Source organism: Scyliorhinus canicula, chromosome 23 (genome assembly GCF_902713615.1).
Source record: "Scyliorhinus canicula chromosome 23, sScyCan1.1, whole genome shotgun sequence".
Classification (NCBI taxonomy): domain Eukaryota; kingdom Metazoa; phylum Chordata; class Chondrichthyes; order Carcharhiniformes; family Scyliorhinidae; genus Scyliorhinus; species Scyliorhinus canicula.
Genome location: NC_052168.1, coordinates 6,359,589 through 6,381,078, shown reverse-complemented (window position 1 = coordinate 6,381,078; position 21,490 = coordinate 6,359,589). Strand labels below are relative to the sequence as shown.

The 21,490-nt window shown below is 53.0% G+C and overlaps 1 protein-coding gene across 3 annotated transcripts in view; it reads left to right on the top strand.

Moving 5' to 3' along the window:
- Positions 1-15,029, top strand: part of LOC119956424 (neurotrophin-4-like) — a 107,575-nt gene extending 92,546 nt beyond the window's left edge. For all 3 annotated transcript variants that reach the window (XM_038783631.1, XM_038783632.1, XM_038783633.1), the window contains exon 2: positions 14,113-15,029. In XM_038783631.1, coding sequence (XP_038639559.1) covers positions 14,134-14,853 — 720 coding nt within the window. In that variant the 5' untranslated portion in view covers positions 14,113-14,133 and the 3' untranslated portion in view covers positions 14,854-15,029. The remainder of the gene's footprint in view (positions 1-14,112) is intronic.
- Positions 15,030-21,490: the final 6,461 nt, after the last annotated feature.

Sequence of the window (21,490 nt, the reverse complement as noted above, 5' to 3'; positions counted from 1 at the left end):
CTAAATGTCTTTTTAAAAGCCGCCCACTGCGAAAGGTTTAATGCCTTGGACATCCAAGCATCTGGAGAGGCTTGAACAAATTTGACGCAGTTACCATTTGAGTCAAGAATTTAAAGGTGTAGACAGCAGAGCTCTCACAAATCGCTGATGCAGGTATTTCTGTCAAGGTTCGCACCCTCTCCATCTCCAGGGTCTAGCAGCCACTGCTATAGGAAGAGCAAGGCCAGTGTCCAAAAAAGGGTAGGTGGGGTCACGGGAATAAGATGGAAGTGTGGGCTTGGGTAGGGTGGGCCGAATGGCCTCCTTCTGCACTCTAAATTCTATGATTGCTGTTTTTGGGATCTTGCTGTGTACAAATTGGCAGCCCATCCGACACCTCAAGACTAATTCTCTGGATGCAAAGTGCCTTGGGACATTCCCAGGGGAGTGTCAGATGCTATAGAAATGCAATTCCCTTTTCAATTTCTCATTTCCCGTCCGGATGTTGGGAGTAGGCTGGCCTTTCACAGTCGATTTGAGTCCCGGGGTTGTGTATCATTCGGACTTACCCAGACCTGGCTCTTTGTGGAGCAAGTTTGCAATGTGCAAGGGCCAAGGGTCAGGGGGGGGGGCATCTGCGTGGGAGCCCCTTGAATTAAAAATAGAAAATGCTGGAAACTCTCTGCAGGTCAGGCAACATCTGCAGAGAGAGAGAGAGAGAGGGGGGGGTAAACGATTTAGGTCATTGGAACTGGAAGATGTTAGAGGTGTGACAGAGTTGAAGTGCGTACGGCGCAGAGAGGGCAGTAAGGTTGGTTAACGTGTCTGTGCGGAGTCTGCACGTTCTCCCACGTGTCTGCGTGGGTTTCCTCCGGGTGCTCCTGTTTCCTCCCACAGTCCAAAGATGTGCGGGTTAGGTGAATTGGTCACGTTAGATTACACTTAGTGTCCAAAAATGTGAAGGTTAGGAGGAGTTACGTGGATAGGACGGGTGAGTGGGCCCAGGTAGGGTGCTCTTTCAGAGGGTCAGTGCAGACTCAATGGGCTGAATGGCCTCCTGCACTGTAGGGATTCTATGTTTCTATAGATTCTATTACACTTAGTAGAGATGTTTTGAGTTACGAAGATGACGATTGGGAGTTACACTAATTGGATAGTTCTTTGAAAGAGCTCACAGTGATACGTTGAGCTGAATGGTTTCTGTGCTGTAAGGTTTACCTTCTATTTCCAAATGGCGGACAGTTCCCATGTTTCATCATTCTTGGCCATGTCCTCCCTATTATTACAAACCAGCACCTAATCCAATTCTCTAACCGTGCTACTGTAGTGAGATCTGCTCCTGTAGGGCAGGATTCTTCATTGCCCAATGCCGAGATTGTAATCGGCGATCGGGCGGAGAATCGATTCCAACGCCGGTTTGATGCTGGTTTGCGAAACTCCGCCTCCTGCAAACCGCCATCATCGTGACGCGCGCCACGTGGGGGGTGGCCAGCGGTTGGGCTGTGGGGTCGCGGTCGCCAGGTTAGGTTTAGCGCACAGCCGGCACCATGTTGTACGGAGCGACCGGTGCAGACCGTCAGCCGTGCGCATGCTTGGCCCCGGACCCAGACGTCCCCCGGCCGGTTTCGGCGGCGGGTGTTTCAATCGCCGCCGGTGCTGTCCCCTCACCGGTACCAGAATCGGAAAGAACTACATTCATATGGCGCCTGCACTGACCCCAAGCTGGCCCCCGAAGTGCTTTACAGCCAATGAAGTAATTTTATAATAATAATCTTTATTGTCACAAGTAGACTACAATGAAGTTACTGTGAAAATCCCCCAGTCGCCACATTCCGGCGCCTGTTCGGGTACACAGAGGGAGAATTCAGAATGTCCAATTCACCCAACAAGCACGTCTTTCGGGACTTTTGGGAGGAAACCGGAGCACCCGGAGGAAACCCACGCAGACACGGGCAGAACGTGCAGACTCTGCACAGACCCAAGCTGGAAATCGAACCTGGTACCCATGGCACTGTGAAGCAACAGTGCCACCCGCTGTGCTACCATGGCACCCTTTTGAAGCGCGGTCACTGGTGTGATGCACAAAAGTTTGTGCACAGGAAGATCCCATAAGCAGCAAGGAGATAATGGCCAGATGGCATTGTGGTGTTGTTTGAGGGACCGTACATGGCAACAGCGGCTTTGCTTAAAGCGTTTTTAGTTTTTATGTGAACTATTTGGGGAAATCCTAGGAAACACGTGACCAGAAAATTCTTTCTATTTATTCGGCTCCCAGTCAGCGTGCGTTAGCTGTTTGTGGTGGGAGTGTGTGGTAGTCACCACTGATGTATATATTTAATATAGAGGATGTCGGTGTAGGTGTTTTGTGGTAAGACCCTGAACTACAGGTACGGGGCCAGTTCCCTGCCTGCTGGCTCCGCCCAGTAGGCGGAGTATAAATATGTGTGCTCCCCGTACAGCAGCCACTTTGCCAGCTGCTGTAGGAGGCCACACATCTTAGTGTAATAAAGCCTCGATCTCCAACTCTCCATCCAACTCTCGTCTTTGTGTAATTGATCGTGCATCAGAGTGTTTATCGGGGAAAGGACAGACCGCCTGTCTTCTATTTTGTACAGATGCACGTCAGGGATAAGCTGGGATAAGTTGCAATGTTTTAAAGACTGACTCACTGGCTTGTTTGTGGGTTGGGTGTGGGTCCTGTAAATAATATAATGCCTCCCTGCGTCTGGCTCACTTTCACACACTCGTTCCTCACCTCCCTCTCTCTGCCTTTCCTGCATTCTTTCCATCATTCACAGATCTCTCTGCACGCACCCTCTTTACACTTACATCCTGTTCGATCCTCAAGTTCTGCCTTTCATTCCCACGCACCCTTCTGCTGCTTTTCTCTGCCATTCCCGTGCTTCTATCACTTTATCCCTCTTGCGCACTCTTGTGCTATTCTTTGTGTACTTGTCTCTTGTGCTTCTCTCTCACACTCCTTTGTGCTATTTTGCTCTCTCTGTTTCTGTCTCTCCTGTCTCTCTCTCTCTCTTTCTCTATTTCTGTCTGTCTGTCTCTCTCTCACTCTCTTCTTTCTCTTTGTCTGTCTGTCTGTCTCTATCCCTTTGTCTCTCTCTCTCTCTGTCTCTCTCTGTGTCTGTCTGTCTATCTGTCTCTGTCTCTCTCTCTCTCTGTCTGTCTATCTGTCTCTGCCTCTCTCTCTATTTCTCTCTCTGTCTCTTTCTGTCTGTCACTCTCACTCTGTCTCTCTGCCTGTCTCTCTCTGTCTCTGTCTCTCTCTTTCTCGCTCTCTCTGTGTCTCTTGGTCTCTCTCTCTCTCTTTCTCTCTGTCTGTCTCTCTGTTTCTCTCGCTCTCTCTCTGTCTGTCTCTCTCTGTGTCTGTCTGTCTCTCTGTCTCGCTCTCTCGCTCTGTTTCTCTCTGTGTTTCTCACTCGCTCTCTCTGTTTCTCTCTCTCTTTATCTCTGTCTGTCTGTCTGTTTCTCTCTCTCTGTCTGTCTGTCTCTCTCTGTTTTTCTCTCTCTGTTTCTCTCTGTGTTTGTACCTGTATGTCTCTCTCTCTCCGTTTCTCTCTCTGTCTGTCTGTCTCTCTCTCGCTCTGTTTCTCTCTCTCTCTGTCTCTCTCTCTGTTTCTCTCTCTCTCTGTTTTTCTCTCTCTGTCTGTCTCCTCTCTGTTTTTCTCTCTCTGTCTGTCTGTCTGTCTCTCTCTCTCTGTTTCTCTGTCTGTCTGTCTCTCTGTCTCTCTCTCTCTGTCTGTCTCTCTCGCTCTCTGTCTCTCTCTCTCTCTCTGTCTCTCTCTCTCTGTCTGTCTGTCTATCTCTCTCTCTCTCTCTCACTTTTATATCAGAAGCTTGTGGGTCAGCGGATCCCAGCTGAGAACAGAAATCCGGGTTTGACTCCAGTGCAGCGACCGAGGGAGTGCCGCATTGTCGGAGGCACCGACTCTCGCAAGGAGGGGTGAACTGTGGGCCTGTTCGCCTTCTCTGGTGGAGATGAGAGAAGGTGTGGCTCCTTTTAGAGAGGAGCGTGGGAGGTCGGTCCTGGCCAACCTTCGTCCCTCGACCACCATCGCCAAGGCAGATTCTCTGGCCGTTATCACATGGCTGTTTATGGGATCTGACTGTGCACAAACTGGCTGCCCGATTTTGTGTCTCAGAAGTGCCTCACTGGCTGCAAAATGCCTTGGGACCTCCCGCGGCTGTGAAAGGTGCTATTGAAATGCAGCCCTGATCTGGCTCTCGCATTTGCAGCATCTTCATTTCCCGTCAGTTTGCCTCATATCAGAATCAGTATGTATTTTGCTAAATCCCATCACCAGCCAATCACGTTTGTTATCCTCGTCACAATAATGGCAAGATCATTTTATGCAGATTTAAACAGTTTAACGTTTAATCTTTCCTCTGCTGAATGAACAGTATCTCCTGATAATTATACAGCGAGTAACCTTTACCCTGCTGAGTAACCAGTTAAACAATGTCATGGTTGGTTTAGTCTTAATAAAGACAGTAATTATCTGTGGGTTGAGGAACCTTGTTGTGCCCCCCCCTTGCTAATCTCGACCTGGGAGACCAGTTTATTGACGCACTCACTGCCTGACAGATAAGGAATGAAAACATAACCTGAAGGAGGCCCTTCAGCTTGTCCTGTAATTCAGTTTGATCATGGCTAGTCTGCATTTCAATCCGTGTTGTACCTGTCCTGGGAGTGTTTGGTGGGGACAGTGTAGAGGGAGCTTTACTCTGTATCTAACCCCGTGCTGTACCTGTCCTGGGAGTGTTTGATGTGGACAGTGTAGAGGGAGCTTTACTCTGTATCTAACCCCGTGCTGTACCTGTCCTGGGAGTGTTTGATGGGGACAGTGTAGAGGGAGCTTTACTCTGTATCTAACCCCGTGCCGTACCTGTCCTGGGAGAGTTTGATGTGGACGGTGTAGAGGGAGCTTTACTCTGTATCTAACCCCGTGCTGTACCTGTCCTGGGAGTGTTTGATGGGGACAGTGCAGAGGGAGCTTTACTCTGTATCTAACCCTGTACTGCAGCTGTCCTGGGAGTGTTTGATGGGGACAGTGTAGAGGAAGCTTTACTCTGTATCTAACTCCGTGCTGTACCTGTCCTGGGAGTGTTTGATGGGGACAGTGTAGAGGGAGCTTTACTCTGTATCTAACCCCGTGCTGTACCTGTCCTGGGTGTGTTTGATGTGGACAGTGTAGAGGGAGCTTTACTCTGTATCTAACACGGTGCTGTACCTGTCCTGGGAGTGTTTGATGGGGACAGTGCAGAGGGAGCTTTACTCTGTATCTAACCCCGTACTGTACCTGTCCTGGGAGTGTTTGATGGGGACAGTGCAGAGGGAGCTTTACTCTGTATCTAACCCTGTGCTGTATCTGTCCTGGGAGTGTTTGATGGGGACAGCGTAAAGGGAGCTTTACTCTGTATCTAACCCTGTACTGTACCTGTCCTGGGAGTGTTTGATGGGGACAGTGTAAAGGGAGCTTTACTCTGTATCTAACCCCGTGCTGTACCTGTCCTGGGAGTGTTTGATGGGGACAGTGCAGAGGGAGCTTTACTCTGTATCTAACCCCGTGCTGTACCTGTCCTGGGAGTGTTTGATGGGGACGGTGTAGAGGGATCTTTACTCTGTATCTAACCCCGTGCTGTACCTGTCCTGGGAGTGTTTGATGGGGACAGTGTAGAGGGAGCTTTACTCTGTATCTAACCCCGTGCTGTACCTGTCCTGGGAGTGTTTGATGGGGACAGTGTAGAGGGAGCTTTACTCTGTATCTAAGCCTGTGCTGTACCTGTCCTGGGAGTGTTTGATGGGGACAGTGTAGAGGGAGCTTTACTCTGTATCTAACCCCGTGTTCATAGGGGTTTCGGATGCTGTGCCCCTGTATTTGCTGACAATAATCTCCTAACCTCTCCCAGCTTCACCTACACACCTGACAATAAACGATTCCATTTTATCGGCCCAGCCTCCTGGATGTAAAAGCTCACACCCACCAGAACTGGGCAAGAATACTTGCATTTACATAGAGCCTGTCACAACCTCGGTATGTCCCAAATGGGCCTTCCAACCCACAAAGTACTTTTCGGAGGGTAGTCACTGTTCTCACGTATCAGTTGAGGCAGAGAATTCAGCCGCGGGATTTGATAAATGACCAGGTAGGTGATCTGTCTGATCTTGTCTTCGCCAAGATTGTGAAGTGGGATTCTCGCAATCAGGGCGGCCATCGCTCGAGGTTTAATGTGACCGACGGCACCTCACACTGTGCCGCCCTCTCTCAGTGCTGTGCGATGTGCTGGACTCCCTGGTCCTATGTCCCTCGGACTTGGAGGGGGGAGGAGTGTTAGCCACTGAGCTCAGCTGACAACTCTCCCCGCCCCCCTCCCGCCCCTGAAAGTGCCTCAGATTCACTTGAAGGAGGAACATTCTGAGCCATTGGTTTGCCAGGTATTCAGACCCAGGTCCCAGGAGGTACGCTCTGGGAGCTGAGTCTCCAGGCGCGACGTTCACGGCGTCAATAAAAGAAAAACACTGCAGATGCTGGAAATCTGAAATAAAGACAGAAAATGCAGGGACATCTCTGGCAGCCTGGCAGCTTCCAGGGAGAGAGACACAGAGTTAAAGTTTCCAGTCCAATGTGGCCACGTGGACTCGAAGCGTTACCTGTTTTTCTCTCTCACCGCAGGCGCTCCCAGACCCGCTGAAAGTTCCCGGTCCTTTTTTGTTGGTATTTCGCGACCTTGATCCGAACTTCCCTATTCGGCTGTGAGTAGCTGGCGGGACGATACAGAGCTCGGGAATGAGGGAGAGCCTTCGCACAGAATTCCCACCCTTCCTCCCTCATCCGTCCCTGCCCCTTTCCCTCACTGGGAGACTGAGCCCATGGGAGGGGGAGGGAGCCTCCGTGGTGCCGGGGAGGGGTGTCCGGTTGGTCACACGGACTGAGCTCTTTATTTTCATTCTGCACTGCCGTGTGGGTTTTCCTCACCGTTCCTGCCCTCGATCCCATCTTTTGCACCGGAACTCCCAAGTTTTTGTTTCGGAAAGAGCCTCGTGGCCAGTAAGGACAACTGATAAATACACTAACCTGTTTGATTAACTCTGTTTTCATAACAGGGGCTGGTTTAGCACACTGGGCTAAATCGCTGGCTTTTAAAGCAGGCCAGCAGCACGGTTCGATTCCCGTACCAGCCTCCCCGAACAGGTGCCGGAATGTGGCGACTAGGGGCTTTTCACAGTAACTTCATTTGAAGCCTACTTGTGACAATAAGCGATTTTCATTTCAGTTTTCAACAGCGGGCAGGGGTGACGGAGCGGGGATGGTTTATCGGTAAAGACATTGGACAAGTAATCCAGAAGCCCAATCTTAATTCTCTATCATAATAATAATCTTTATTAGTGTCACAAGTCGGCTCACATTAACCCTGCAGTGAAGTTACTGTGAAAAGCCCCTAGTCGCCACACTCCGGCGCCTGTTCGGGTACACGGAGGGAGAATTCAGAATGTCCGATTCACCTCACAAGCACGTCTTTCAGGACTTGTGGGAGGAAACCGGAGCACCCGGAGGAAACCCACGCAGACATGCTTTCGAATCCCATTGTTAGTAAGTTTGATTAATTGATGACAATAGTCTGAATGGAGAGCGTGTCTCAGTTGACAGTGACCGCGAAACCATTGACAATTCTCATAAGCATCCATCTGGTTTCGGACGGACATCTGCCGCGGTCTGGCCTACATGTGACTCCAGACCCACAGCACTGTGGCTGACTCTTAACTGCCCTCAACTGGGTAGCTCGTGGGGCTGGCATTGTGCCAATCCCGAGCTCGCTATCACTTCCTGGTGTCCGTAACTGGCATTGATTGGGCCCAGGATGCCCCAACCAATGAAGTACTTCTTGAAGGACAGTCACCATTCTGTTTTGCTACCCCTACTCACACTGAGAAAACTGGATTGAGGCCAGGAAGTGCCATGTGGCTGGTTGTACGCCTTTGCTGATTTCACTGCATTTTTAAAATTAAAGTAAAAGGCTTGGGTTTTATATAACTTCTATAACTTTTATAACTTTTATAACTTTCTATAACTTTTTATAACTTTCTATAACTTTTATATAACTTTTATATAACGTTCCTGTCGTGCACCGAGTGTTCGAAGCCCCTCCCGGTTTTATTCCAGGATAGGGGGCAGCCAATCGACACGCAGCAAGTTACTGCGAACAGCAATAGGGCAATGGGCAGATCCCCTGTTTGGGTGATGTTAGCGAGGGGTGAATATTGCCCAGGGTGAGCGGCCCCACGCTATGAAATAACGCCACGGCGCTCTTCCGCGTTCGCCCGAGAAGGGGAACGGCCGCTTGGCGTCCGACCCGAAATGTGGCACTGCGGACAGTGCATCCCGTCCGCGGCACTGCGCCGGGGGGGGGAGGGGGGTGGGGAGTTCGAGGCTGGGCCTCGGGCGCCAGCGGAGGTCGGACGGGACCCCCCCCACGGGACGGATGATTCGGAGGCGAAGGTGCAAGCGAGTGAGTCTGATCCCCACGGTGACACAAAAGAGGCAAATCGCAAATCGCGTTCCTCCTATTCCCATCCTGTTTCTTGGGCGAGAGCCAAGGAATGTGTCAGGCCCTGCAGCTCACTGGTAAACGAGAGAGAGAGAGAGAGAGAGAGCGGCAGGCGGCTTTAATCCAGTTGTTTGTGATAATTGAAGGTTCTCACTGGCGCAGTCCTCAGGGAATCCACGGCGAGCGGATCCGGTTCCAGACGTGGGACGGCCGAGGCCCTGGCAAAGCCAAAACCGTTGCCACGGCAAAGCTGCCGACTTGACAGAAGGGATGCCCGCCCTCGGCTCCCCCAACCCCCCCCTCCTCGACAACCGAAATGTCGGCCCACTACCGTTTCTCCCGAATGCAAAAACCCAAAACGACCTCCCACCCTCCGAGTGGTCCCAGAGACTGACTGCCGGTACATCATCGGAAAACTGCTCAGCCGCTGATTGGCTGGGCAGCTGGGAGGAGGCGAGAGCGAGGCATGAAATTCCTAACGGGCAGAGGCACTTGGGAGATTGGGGGGGGGGGGGGGGGGGAGGGGGGGGGCAAGTGACCCCCAGCGGAAGTTGGGCCGCCCCGCGTCCCGTGAGTGTTGCCCCCCCTGGGGTTCATGTGGGCAACACTGCCACCCGGTGGGTGGCGCTGCATCTTGCAGGCAAAGCTGTGTTCTAATCAGGAGCCTCTCTCCAGGGCAGCTCAGGGGTTTGCACCCAGATTCCGAATGCAGGATGCAAAGAAATGTCAGTCGCAGGTTGGGTGGGGGGTGGTGGAATCAGAGAGGGAATGATGGTTTCGGGGACAGATTTGGTACTCTCAATGGGTTAACAGACTCTGCTTTTTCTGCAGCGAGTGTCTCTTGTTCTAAAGGCTTCAGTGTCCTGGGGAAGATGGAGCCCCCACTGTCCCATGTTTTTTGCATGGTTACATAATGCATATGGTGTTTCGTTTAACCCTGTCCCTGGGCACTTTGTTCAAATCCTCACTGGAAGTGGGGAGTGGCAGTGAGAGGGAATTGAACTCAAAAGGGGCCCAGGCTGTGTCTGAACAAGAGTTCAGTGACGTACCAGCTGCTGTGAGTTAACCGCCAATCTATGTCGCTCCTCTCCTGCAGGACCGACACTTCTGCTGGGGGGGGGGGGGGAAACGACTGCGCTGTCCTTCAGTGCCTCTTCCTCATGCACGGGAGGAGACGGTGAGTGTGGCAACGGCCGGTTTGGTTAGGGGAGGAAGGGGAGGGGACAGGCCGGGATCCTGCCCCATCGCATATAATCTCTCGCCTGCACGCACGTAAACGTCCTGACTAAACTCTCACGAGATCTCCCGTGTCACATTTTGAAGATGAGCAAGAGGGGGGCGCGGGGGGGGGGGGGGGGGGGGGGGGGTGACTCCAGAGTCCTGGGGCCAATCATCCCTCAGTTAACATCGCTGAATCGGGTCACGATCACATCGCTGTTCGTGGGATCGCGCTGTGCATCAATGGGCAGCCCTGTTTCCGAACTTCACGACCTTGCACGCCCGTTGGAAAGCCCCTCATTGGCTGCAAAGTGCTTTGGAACAATGGTGTCACACAAGGCGCCATCTAAACGCAGGCGCGTTATCGCAATGAAGCATTGTGCAAGATTACCTTCTTCTGAATGAGCTGGGATGTCGTGACTAAATGCAACATTAATACAAACAAGGGCATGCTCCCACTTGAGCAGGAGTTTGCTGAATTGCGCCTCGATTAACGAACTGGAAATATTTGTGGAATTTGGCGGGTTAAACATCAGAGCGAGACTCACCATTTCTCCAGGACTTGTCACACTGGACATGTCATTCCCCCTGGGGGGAGGGGGGCTAATTGCAGGGAGAAATGTGATGTTTCCACTTGAGGGCGAGACCCGGCCACAGGCAAAAGGTAGTCAATAATAAATCCCAAATGGGGATTTTATTTGATTCTTTCATGTGATGTGGGTGCCGATGGCCAGGCCAGTACTTATTGCCCATTCCCGTTTACCCCTTCAGTAGGTGGTGGTGAGCTGCCTTCTTGAACCGCTGCAGTCCATGTGGCGTAGGTACACCCACAGTGCTGTTAGGGAGGGGGTCCCAGGATTGTGACCCAGCGACAGTGAAGGAACGGCCGATAGATTTCCAAGTCAGGATGGTGAGTGGCTTACGGGGGGAATCTGCAGGTGGTACACACGGCCGCCATTGTTTGTCGGTGCTGGAGGGTTTGAATGTTTGTGGATGGGGTACCAATGGTTGCACTTTTTGAGTGTTGTTGGAGCTGCGCTCATCCAGGCAAGTGGAGAATATTCCATCACACTCCTGACTTGTGCCTTGTAGATGGTGGACAGGATTTTGTGGGGGTCAGGAGGTGAGTTACTCTCCGCAGGATTCCCAGCCTCTGTTCTGCCCTGGTAGCCACAGTATTAATGTGGCTGGGTCCAGTTCAGTTTCTGATCACTGGTAACCCCCAGGATGGGGGATTCAGCGATGGTCATGCCATTGAATATCACAGGGAGATGGTTAAATCCTCTTCTGTTGGAGAAACCTCTTTACGCAGAGCGCTGTGAGAATGTGGAACCCGTTGCCACAAGGTGTCGTTGAGGTGAATGACGTGGATGCATTAAGGGGAAGATGGATAGAGGGAGAGAGGAACAGAAGGATATGCCGATCGGTAGCACAGTGGCTCGCACTGTTGCTTCACAGCTCCAGGGTCCCAGGTTCGATGCCCAGCTTGGGGTCACTGTCTGTGTGGAGTCTGCACGTTCTCCCCGTGTCTGCGTGGGTTTCCTCCGGGTGCTCCGGTTTCCGCCCACAGTCCAAAGACGTGCAGGTTAGGTGGATTGGCCATGATAAATTGCCCTTAGTGTCCAAAGGTTAGATGGGATTACGGAGAGAGGGTGGAGGTGTGGGCTTAAGTAGGGTGCTCATTCAGGGCTGGTGTAGACCCGATGGACCGAATGGCCTCCTTCTGCATTGTAAATTCCATGATTCTATGAAAGGGGAGGACAGAGGTGGGTGCGGAGTATAAACACCTGCATGGACTGGTTGGGCTGAATGGCCTTCTTCAGTGCTGTAAATATAATGCAACATGGTCACCACACAGCTGCTAGTTAAGGCTATAATTGGTGCAGAGGCCGTTGAACAAACAAGATCATGGGTGGATTGTGTCCCATGTTTGAAGGTCAGGGGTTTGTGTCATCGAATTTACAGTTCAGAAAGAGGTCATTCGGCCCATTGAGTCTGCACCGGCCCCTGAAAGAGCACCCCACTAAAGCCCACACCTGCACCCCATCCCCTTAACCCAGTAACCCCAATTTACCTTTTTGGACACTAAGGGCAATTTAGCATGGCCAATCCACCTAACCTGCACATCTTTGGACTGTGGGAGGAAACCAGAGCACCCGGAGGAAACCCACGCGGACACGGGGAGAACGTGCAGACTCTGCACAGACGGTGACCCAAGCCGGGAATCGAACCTGGGACCCTGGAGCTGTGAAGCAACCGTGCTAACCACTGTGCTACCGTGCTGCCCGCGGGTTAGCGAGGCTCGGACAGTCAATGTATCCAAGGCAGCTCTCCTTTTCTGAGTGAATAAAGTATTGATGCTGACGAGTCCTCAAGGGCATCATCTATGTGTTCAAGGCACTTCGGGGGCGATTCTCCGAGCCCCGCGCCAGGGCGGAGAATCGCCGCAACCGCGCCACGGTGCCCCGGCACCGGAGCGCGACGCTCCGAGGTGCCGCTGATTCTCCAGCCCCGATGGGCCGAGCAGCCGCTCCGATACGACAGAGTCCTGCCGGCGCCGGCCCTGGTTGCTGCCGGCGGGAACTCTGCGGGAACGCTCGGGGGGCGGCCTGTGGGGGTGAAGTGGGGCTCCTTCACCCGGGGGGGGGGGCCTCCGATGGGGTCTGGCCCGCGATCAGGGCCCGCCAATCAGCGGGCCGGCCTCTCCCCCCCCCCGGGCTACTTTCCTGCGCGGCCGGCCCCTGATCACCGACGCCATGTTGAGTTGGGCCCGGTGCGCTAAAGAAGTCCCCCGTGCACGGGGGGGGGGGGTCTTTCCAATATTCCTGGACTAATATTCATCCCTCAGCCAACATTGCTAACGGCCATTGCTGTTTGTGGGAGCTTGCTGTGCGGAATTTTGTGGCGGCGTTCCCGACATCACTCCAGGGCCTGCGCTTCTCAAGTACCCGATTGGCTGTCGAGCGGTTTGGGAAAGCGGGAATCTTTCTGTATCTGGGTGTTCTGGTGTGGGGTTAATCCAGCAGTAAAACGCAATGTAAGACTAGCATCGATATGGCGCCTTCCATGGCCGTCGGCATCTCGAGGCGTTTCTCAGTCAATGAAGCACTGTTAAAGTGCAGTCGTTGTTGTAACGCGGTAAACGCAGCCGCTAATGGATGCACAGCAAGATCCCAGAAACAGCAATGTGAGACCGTGGCCGGTTAATCTGGTTTTATAGTGTTCACTGAGGAATTAATTGTGGTAGTATGACTAGAGGTGTTACGGTAACTAGCAATGGTGAGATACCATTGGTGCAGAAGGCTCGCTGCTCATTGGCCCAATGGTATGTAACACTAGTCACCCATTGGTTAGAGCTGCAAGGTAGCTCCGCCCTGTGAGGCGGGGTATAAGAGCCCGTGTGTTCCCCACAGCTTCCTTTCTGTACCTGGGCTGCGGGGGAAACATCTTGTCTATTAAAGCCTTCAGTTTCAGACTACAACTTTGCTTCTGTGGTCAATTGATAGTGCACCATTAATATTGTCCAGGACACTGGGTGGGGGACGAAGGAGATCGGAGAGACGCAGGGGGCAGAGGGCATGGGGGGGGGGGGGGGGGGGGGTGGTTGCGTGGGGGGGGGGGGGGGGGCTTTTACCCGGCACCCTGTGACTCTGAGGCGAAGTGGCCCCCAACTGACACTTCACAAAGTGTCAGTTGTTGTGCATTTTGTACCTGGGACTATGCAGCGACGGCATGGGTTCCTTTGGGTGCAACAGGTGTTTTTGTTTACTGTATTTTTATTGGAGTTTTTCCATTTTTACACAAAACGCAATAAGCCCTCAAAACTGGTGCATCGTTGGTTCAACTTAATCACTAAACCCGGCGCCTCCGTTTACACAATCAAAAACAATCAACGGACTAGCGAGGGGATGGGGGAGAGGAGGATAAAGCAATGAAAACATGGGGCAATGATGCACACCTTCACGTGTAGCGAGTTCAAGGCGGCGCGACATAACTTATGGAAAACATTGTAGGAGCAAGCCAGGCATTACGGAAACTATAAAAGTCTGGGATACGGGTCCCGTACTTTTTGGAATCCGGTTTAGAGCGGCAATTGTGCGGCACAGCGGTTAGCACTGTTGCTGCTTTACAGCGGCAGGTACCCGGGGTCGATTCCCGCTTGGGTCGTTGTCGGTGCGGGGTCTACACGTTCTCCCGTGTCTGTGTGGGTTTCTGAAATAAGCATTTGGTCACCTGTGATCTTTCATAACTTAGGGGCGCGCAGACTGTGCCAAGCTCTGCTCCTAATTGAACACCACCCCTCACGTTGTTTAATATCTGAGCCTTGTTCTCTCTCTCTCTCTCTCTCTGCAGGTTTGTGAGGTGGGCAGAGTAATGATCACCCTTCTTTATACCATGGTCGTTTTGCATCTTGGAAGCATCAAAGCTGCTCCCCTACAACCAAACTCCACTCTATTAAACCACAGATCACCTCAGGATGAGCTCGGGCGGGAAAGCCGATTGAATGACGAGGAGGCAGCCGGCAGGGAATATCTACTCGACGACATGGTCCCCGACATCCAGGATCTGGGCGATGACGCCTCGGGGAGGGAGTGGGACTTTTATTCCCCGCGGGTGACCCTGGCCGCCCGGCCGCCCGGCGTCCCGCCCTTGCTCTTCATCATGGAGGAGTCGCTGAGCCAAGCCGACGTGGCCAACCGGACTTGGCGGGCCAAGAGGCAGGCGGGGGCCGGCGGCGTTGACCCCTCGCGGCGGGGGGACCTCTCGGTCTGCGACAGCTTCAGCCGCTGGGTGACGGACCGGCGGGCCGCCGTCGACGTCCACGGCAAGATGGTGACCGTCATGATCGAGGTTCCCACCTCCACCGGCCCCCTGAAGCAGTACTTCTACGAGACGAAATGCAACGAGCGCTCCACCACCGCCCAGGGGGGCTGCAGGGGCGTCGACAAGAGACACTGGATTTCCGAATGCAAGACCAAGCAATCCTATGTGCGGGCACTCACCGTGGATACCCAAAAACGAGCCGGTTGGCGTTGGATACGGATAGACACATCATGTGTGTGCACATTGATCAATCGAACTGGAAGAATCTGACACTTCAACTTTCTTCCCCCCCCCCCCCCCCCCCTTGATCCCCTCCCTTTATTTGGTGTTATCTATATGTTTGTAAATATATAAAATATATAAATTATTTCACTAAGTTTATGGATTGCATGTAAAAAATTATGTTTATACTTTGAACAATTGTATTTATTAATCTTGAATTTACATATTGCTACTGTTTGTATTAACTTATTGTATCTGAAATATATTATTCTTCACGTACCCCGTGTTCTGGTATCTTCAGGGAGCTCATCTGGGTCGAGTAATCGTCAATAGACGCAGCATCGGCCCTGGGCAGCACGGTAGCACAGTGGTTAGCACTGTTGCTTCACAGCTCCAGGGTCCCAGGTCCGATTCCCGGCTCGGGTCACTGTCTGTGCGGAGTCTGCAAGTTCTCCCCCGTGTCTGCATGGGTTTCCTCCGGGAGCTCCGGTTTCCGCCCACAGTCCAAAGATGTGCAGGTTAGGTGGATTGGCCATGATAAATTGCCCTTAGTGTCCAAAAAGGGCAGGTGGGGTTATGGGGATAGGGTGGAGTTGTGGGCTTAAACGGGGTGCTCTTTCCAAGGGCCGGTGCAGACTCGATGGGCCGAATGTCCTCCTTCTGCACTGTAACTTCTATACTTACTTTTTGAGGCACAGAGAGGTAGGTGTTGGTTGCAATGTAAGAGGTTCTCTCACCATACAGACTCAAAATGGAAGGACGTTGGCACCACCGCTGGCAGGAGGTTGTAACTACCGTGTGACGTGTTTACATGGCAAATTCTATTGTAAATGTGGAGTGGATCATAGAATAGAATCATAGAATGCTTGCTCGATGGTCTAAATCCGAGTGACTCATCAATTGCTGCTGAGATTATATATATATATATATATATCTGTAACACCTTTGTAAATGATGTTGAACTTATGAATCAAGCCACGATTGTACTGTGTTGTGAAGTAATGCATTGATCCTGCACAGACCCAGGAAATTTGGGACCAGCAGCACACAGTTAATTCTGGCACTGAAAACTTCAATTCAAAGATCAATTGGGATTTAGATTTGTATCCGAATCCTCGAGGTGGGAAGCAAATTTCTCGCCTATCGCAAACACACAGGCCGTCTGGATGTCGGCTGAGGGACAACACATCACCTTCTTGCCTCTCGGTCGCAGGTTTGTGGGTTCCAATCCCGCTTCAGCATGAAATCCAGTCTGAAACTCCAAACGCGGTACCGAGGACGGTGTTGCGTTGTCAGGGAATTTGAGGGAAGGCGCCAAGTCAAGTCTTCAAATGGACTATTTTGAAGAGAAGGAGGGGGAGTTCTATCTGGTCAATGCCTCAATCCCTCAATCAGCCTCACAAATCTGCTCATTATCTCTTGGCTGATTGCGGGAGCTTGCCGTGTGTAAATTGGCTGCCGCCTTTCCCAATCGCCCTCACACAGCATTTGATTGAGGAAGAATCTTGCACAGAAGTTCGCAAAGTGCCTCACAGCCAATGAAATACATTTGCGGCGTAGTCACTGTTGCCATGCAGCAAACACAGCCACCAATTAGTGCACAGTAAGATCCCGCGGACAACAATCCGATCATGGAGGATATTCTGTTTTTGTGAGGTGTTGGTTTGAGGGATAGATATTGTCCGGGTCACCGGGAAGAACTCCCTCTGCCCTTCTCCGGAATGGTGGGCGCCGGGAGTTTTATGTTCTCTGGAGGAGGCAGACGGAGCCCCCGGCTTAGATGGGCCTCAGAAAGGCCGCACCTCCGACAGCGTGGTGCTCGCTCGGTACTGCACTGGAGGGGTCAGCCTCCTTATTCGTGCTCAAGATCTGTTTTGGGCCCAGAACCTCTGTGACTCTGAGGCGAAAGTGGGCATTGGATGATGTTTTCAAAGGTTTTCCTTTCCCCTCCGCCCCAAATTATTAATCTCCTGGGCAGTGGCTTCAGTTAGGCTGAGAGGCGGGGGGGGGGGGGGGGGGGGGGGGGGGGATGAAGGGGGGCATCATAGGAGCTTTAAAAACAATTGTGGATTTCTTTGCATGTTCCTTGAGGCCGTTTGTTCATTCAAAAAATATTAAATGGGGTGGGGGGGTCTGCATTGAGGGAGGCTGCTCCGGTGAGGGGGAGGGGAGAGTGGGAATTCACGTTCTCAAAGCTCCAGGAATATCACAAGTAGAGTCGGCCAACCAGCCACCAAACCTCTTCCTGAAATCCTCCTTTCATATTGACGCGCGTAGAATTTACAGTCCGGAAACAGGCCAATCGGCCCATCTGCTCCATGCTGCTGTTTATGCTCCACCCCAAGCTTCCACCCATCCCCTCTTCACTTCACCCCATCAGTAAAACCTTCCATTCCTTTCTCCGTCAGTTGTTTATCCAGCTGTCCCTCAAACACCATCCACACTGATCACTTAACGTGCGGTGAGGTCCAAACTTGAGAATTTCTCCTCAAAATCCCTTGGATTGATGAGTGACCATCATATGGTGAAGGCCCCTGATTCTGGGCCACCAATTGGAAAGACCTCCTTCATGTCTGCCCGATCAAATCCTGTCAGAATTTTAAGGACCTTCTCTTCGGTCACCCCCTCCCCGCCCCGAGTCCTCTCTCTGTCAAGAGTAAAGAGGCTCTAGTCAGTTCGATCTTCAACGTGGCCATGCGTTACCATGGAGAGGCCTAGCCTTGCCTTGGGCCCTGTAGTCCTCCGACCTCTGTGCAGGTTTTGGCCAAATGTCAGTGCCTAGAGAAGGAAGGGAACCCTCTGCTGCCCTCTGGTGGCTGGTAATGTTTCCAACCGAGAGCCCTTCATGTTCGGTACCTGACATGCATACTTGTGAGAATATTCGTCCACATGGGTAGGATCGTCCAATTCAGATGACCGATGCATCTAGACTCATCCTCACACAGAATTCCAAGGCAGGAGGAGGCCATTCGGCCATCGTGTGCGCCGGCTCTCCAAACGAGCATCGTGACTCAGTACTGTTCTCCAGCCTTTTCCCCTCACCCCTCGCGCATTGTTTCTAATCAAATACTCATCCAATGCCCTCTGGAAGGCCTGGATTGAGCCTGCCTCCACCGCACTTCCAGGCCGCGGACTCCAGAGCCCCAACCACTCGCTGTGTGAAAAATCTTTCTCCTCACATCAACATTTGCTTCTTTTGCAACTCGCTTTAAATGTGCGCCCTCTCGTTCCCGACCCTCGGGAACGGCTACGCCCCATCCAGCTCCATCGTGAATTTTAAACATCTCTGTCAAATCTCCTCTTAGCCTTCTTCTCTCCGAGGGGAACTGCGCCAACCTCTCCAATCTGCCCTCATAGCTGAGGTTTCTCATCCCTGTGCAATCTCTCCTGCACTCTATCCAATACGTTCGCATCCTTCCGTTACATCCCCTCTGATGTGCGAGTGCAAAACCGTTCCCCTCAGCTGATTATTCCACACATGAGGCACCACAGCAACTTCTTATACATCAAGAAACAACCTCAGATGCCTGACAGGAGCATTATAAAACAACGTTTGACACCAAACCAGAGGAGATATTCGGGCCGATGACTTGGCCAAAGAGGTAAAGGATGAAAGAGAGAGGTAGAGTTCCCGGGAGAGAATTGCAGAGCTTGGGGTCCCTGGCAGGTGAGGGCACAGAGGTGCTAAAGTGGCCGGGACTAGAGGAAAGCAGAGGCCTCGGAGGGTGGTTGGGGGGGGGGGGGGGGGGGGGTGCTGCAGGTTGATTCCCCAGAGGGATTTGAAAACAAGATAAAGAATTTGAATCGGGGTGTTTCTCAAAGCCGACCCTATCCTCATCGATCGTGCACGTCTGTCGACTGTTGTAGCAGCCCACTGGCTGACTTCCCCGCTCCCTAAAATCAGGCCCAAAATTGTCAGCCCTTCCAGAATTGGGCTTGGGGGGACAGGATTCTCCCATTCGGCTGCAGAATGTCCAAGCCGTCGGTTTCACGATGGCGTGAACGGGCTGCTGGGAGTACCGATTCTGGCCCCGACAGGGGGCCAGCACGGCGCTGGAGCGGTTCACGGCACGCATGCGGAGTGGCGCCGGTGCCAACCTGCGCATGCGCGGTGGCCTCCCACTGGGGCTGGTTTAGCTCACTGGGCTAAATCGCTGGCTTTTAAAGCTGACCAAGCAGGCCAGCAGCACGGTTCGATTCCCGTACCAGCCTCCCCGGACAGGTGCCGGAATGTGGCGACTAGGGGCTTTTCACAGTAACTTCATTGAAGTCTACTCGTGACAATAAGCGAATTTCATTCATTCATTTCATTCAACGCGCCGGCCCCGACACAACATGGCGCGGGAGTTCAGGGGCCGGCGCGTAAGAAAATAGGCCCGGGGAGCGAGCCGCCGATCGGTGGGCCCTGATCGCGGGCCAAACCCCCGCCGGGGTTGGAGAACCCCCCCCGCCAACAGGCCAGCCCCCGCCCTGCCAGCTGAGGCCAGGTGTGGACGGCGCCAGCGGGACTCTGCCTTCTTAGAGCGGCCGCTCGGCCCATCCGGGCCGGAGGATCGGCGGACTGGCCACGTAGAGCGGCTCACGACCGGCGCTGCATCAAATGCGCCGACACCAATGGCGCCGACTCTCCACTCCGCAGAGAATCGCGTGCCGGCGTCGGGGTGGCGTGGCGCAGTCGGGGGGATTCTCCGGCCCGGCACGGGGCTGAGAGAATCCCGACCCCGCTCCGATGTCTCTTCATCTTTAGGTCAATGAGAGTTGTCCAAAACATGAAACCTTGACTAGCTGTGGGAGTTTAGACATTCGCTATGACTTGTTGGCTTGTTATCTGCATTTTCAATGGAGATTAAACCTCAGTGCCTTCTTGCAGCTGGTTCAGAACATGGAAACAGGCTATTTGGCCAAAAAGACCCATCAAAGTCTTTATCCTCCCCACAAACACTGAGGGCGGCACGGTAGCACAGTGGTTAGCACTGCCGCCTCACTGCGCCAGTGACCCGGGCTCGATTGCCGGCTTGGGTCACTGTGTACAGTTTGCACTTTCTCCCCGTGTCTGCGTGGGTTTCCTCCGGGCGCTCCGGTTTCCTCCCACAGTCCAAAGGTTACGTGGATTGGCCGCGCGAAATTGCCGCTTAGGGTCCAAAAGGTTAGGTGGGGTTACGGGGATAGGGAGGGGGAATGGATCTGGGTGGGGTGCTCTTTCAGAGGGTCAGTAGTGCAGACTCGATGGACCCAATGGCCTCCTTCTGCACTGTCGCGATTCTACGATTCTAAACCTCTACCCTCCTTGCTATCCCTCATTAGCAGATCCTTCTAACCCTTTCACCCTGAAGGTTAGGTAGGGTGTTGGAGTTACGGGGAAAGGCTGGGGCAATGGGGCCAGGTAGGGAGCTCGTCCAGAGGGTCAGTGCAGACTCAATGGGCCGAATGAAATGAAATGAAAATTGTTTATTGTCACAAGTCGGCTTCAAATGAAGTTACTGTGAAAAGGCCCTAGTCGTCACATTCCGGCGCCTGTTCGGGGAGGCTGGAACGGGAATTGAACCATGCTGCTGGCCTGCCTTGGTCTGCTTTAAAAGCCAGCGATTTAGCCCTATGAATGGCCTCCTCCTGCACTGTAGCGATTCTATGCTTCCTCTATGATTTGTATCAACATCACAGTTTAACACCTTCCGCCATGATTTCTCCATAAACCAATTATCTATCTGCATCCTTCCCACCAATCGGAACCCAGTGCATCACACAACGCTGCCAACTGTGCTCAGTGTAGCAAACTGTGCGATGGGCCACTTTGCTCATTGGGATTGGTGAAGCTGGGATTGTTGTCATTGGGGGAGGAGAGATGGTTAGACGTATCCCTGGAGATGCCATCCCCTGACCTCCTTCTGCTGCTGACTGCCCCACCCCCACGCACCCGCCATTGGTCATCACCATGGCGCACGGCCAATTAGGAAGTGCTTCATAACTGTCAACCAGTTTGTTCCTATTCCAGTGCGCCAATTTCTTTCCGACGTCCCTGCGATTTTCCTCGTGGATTCTCCAGGACGTTCTCTAATTCCCAGAGATTCCTGAGCAATCCTAAAGCGAAGGTTGAGAAGTCATTTGTCACAGGTGTTCAAAATCAGGAGGGGTCTGGACAGAGTAGACAGGAGAAACTATTCCCAGCGGGGGAAGGGCGGTGAACCAGTGGGTCACAGACTTAAAGGATCAATAGTGACATGAGGAAAATCTCATGTCAACAAGTGGTTAGGGTCTGGAATGCACTGCCTGAGAGTGTGTTGGAGGCCGGTTTCAAACGGGGATTGGATAATGACCGAAAGATCTAAACTGTAGGGAAAAGAGGGACATAGATAGAAAATAGAACGTATAGTGCAGAAGGAGGCCATTCGGCCCATCGAGTCTGAACCGCAGGAGCAATCCAGGTAACAGCGGTCCCTGCGGCCGAGGACGGTCATTGCAGGGAGATGCAGGAGCGTGGGCGGGGCCTCCGCGTTGCCAGGGGGCGGAGCCGCGGCGTTCCGCTGCGGCGTTGCCGGGTGTGCGGCGTTGCCAGGGGACGGGGCGGCAGCGTTGCCAGGGGGCGGGGTGGCGGCGTTGCCGGGGGTGCGGTGGCAGCGTTGCCAGGGGACGGGGCGTCAGCGTTGCCAGGGGCGGGGCGGTGGCGTTGCCAGGGGGCGGGGCGTTG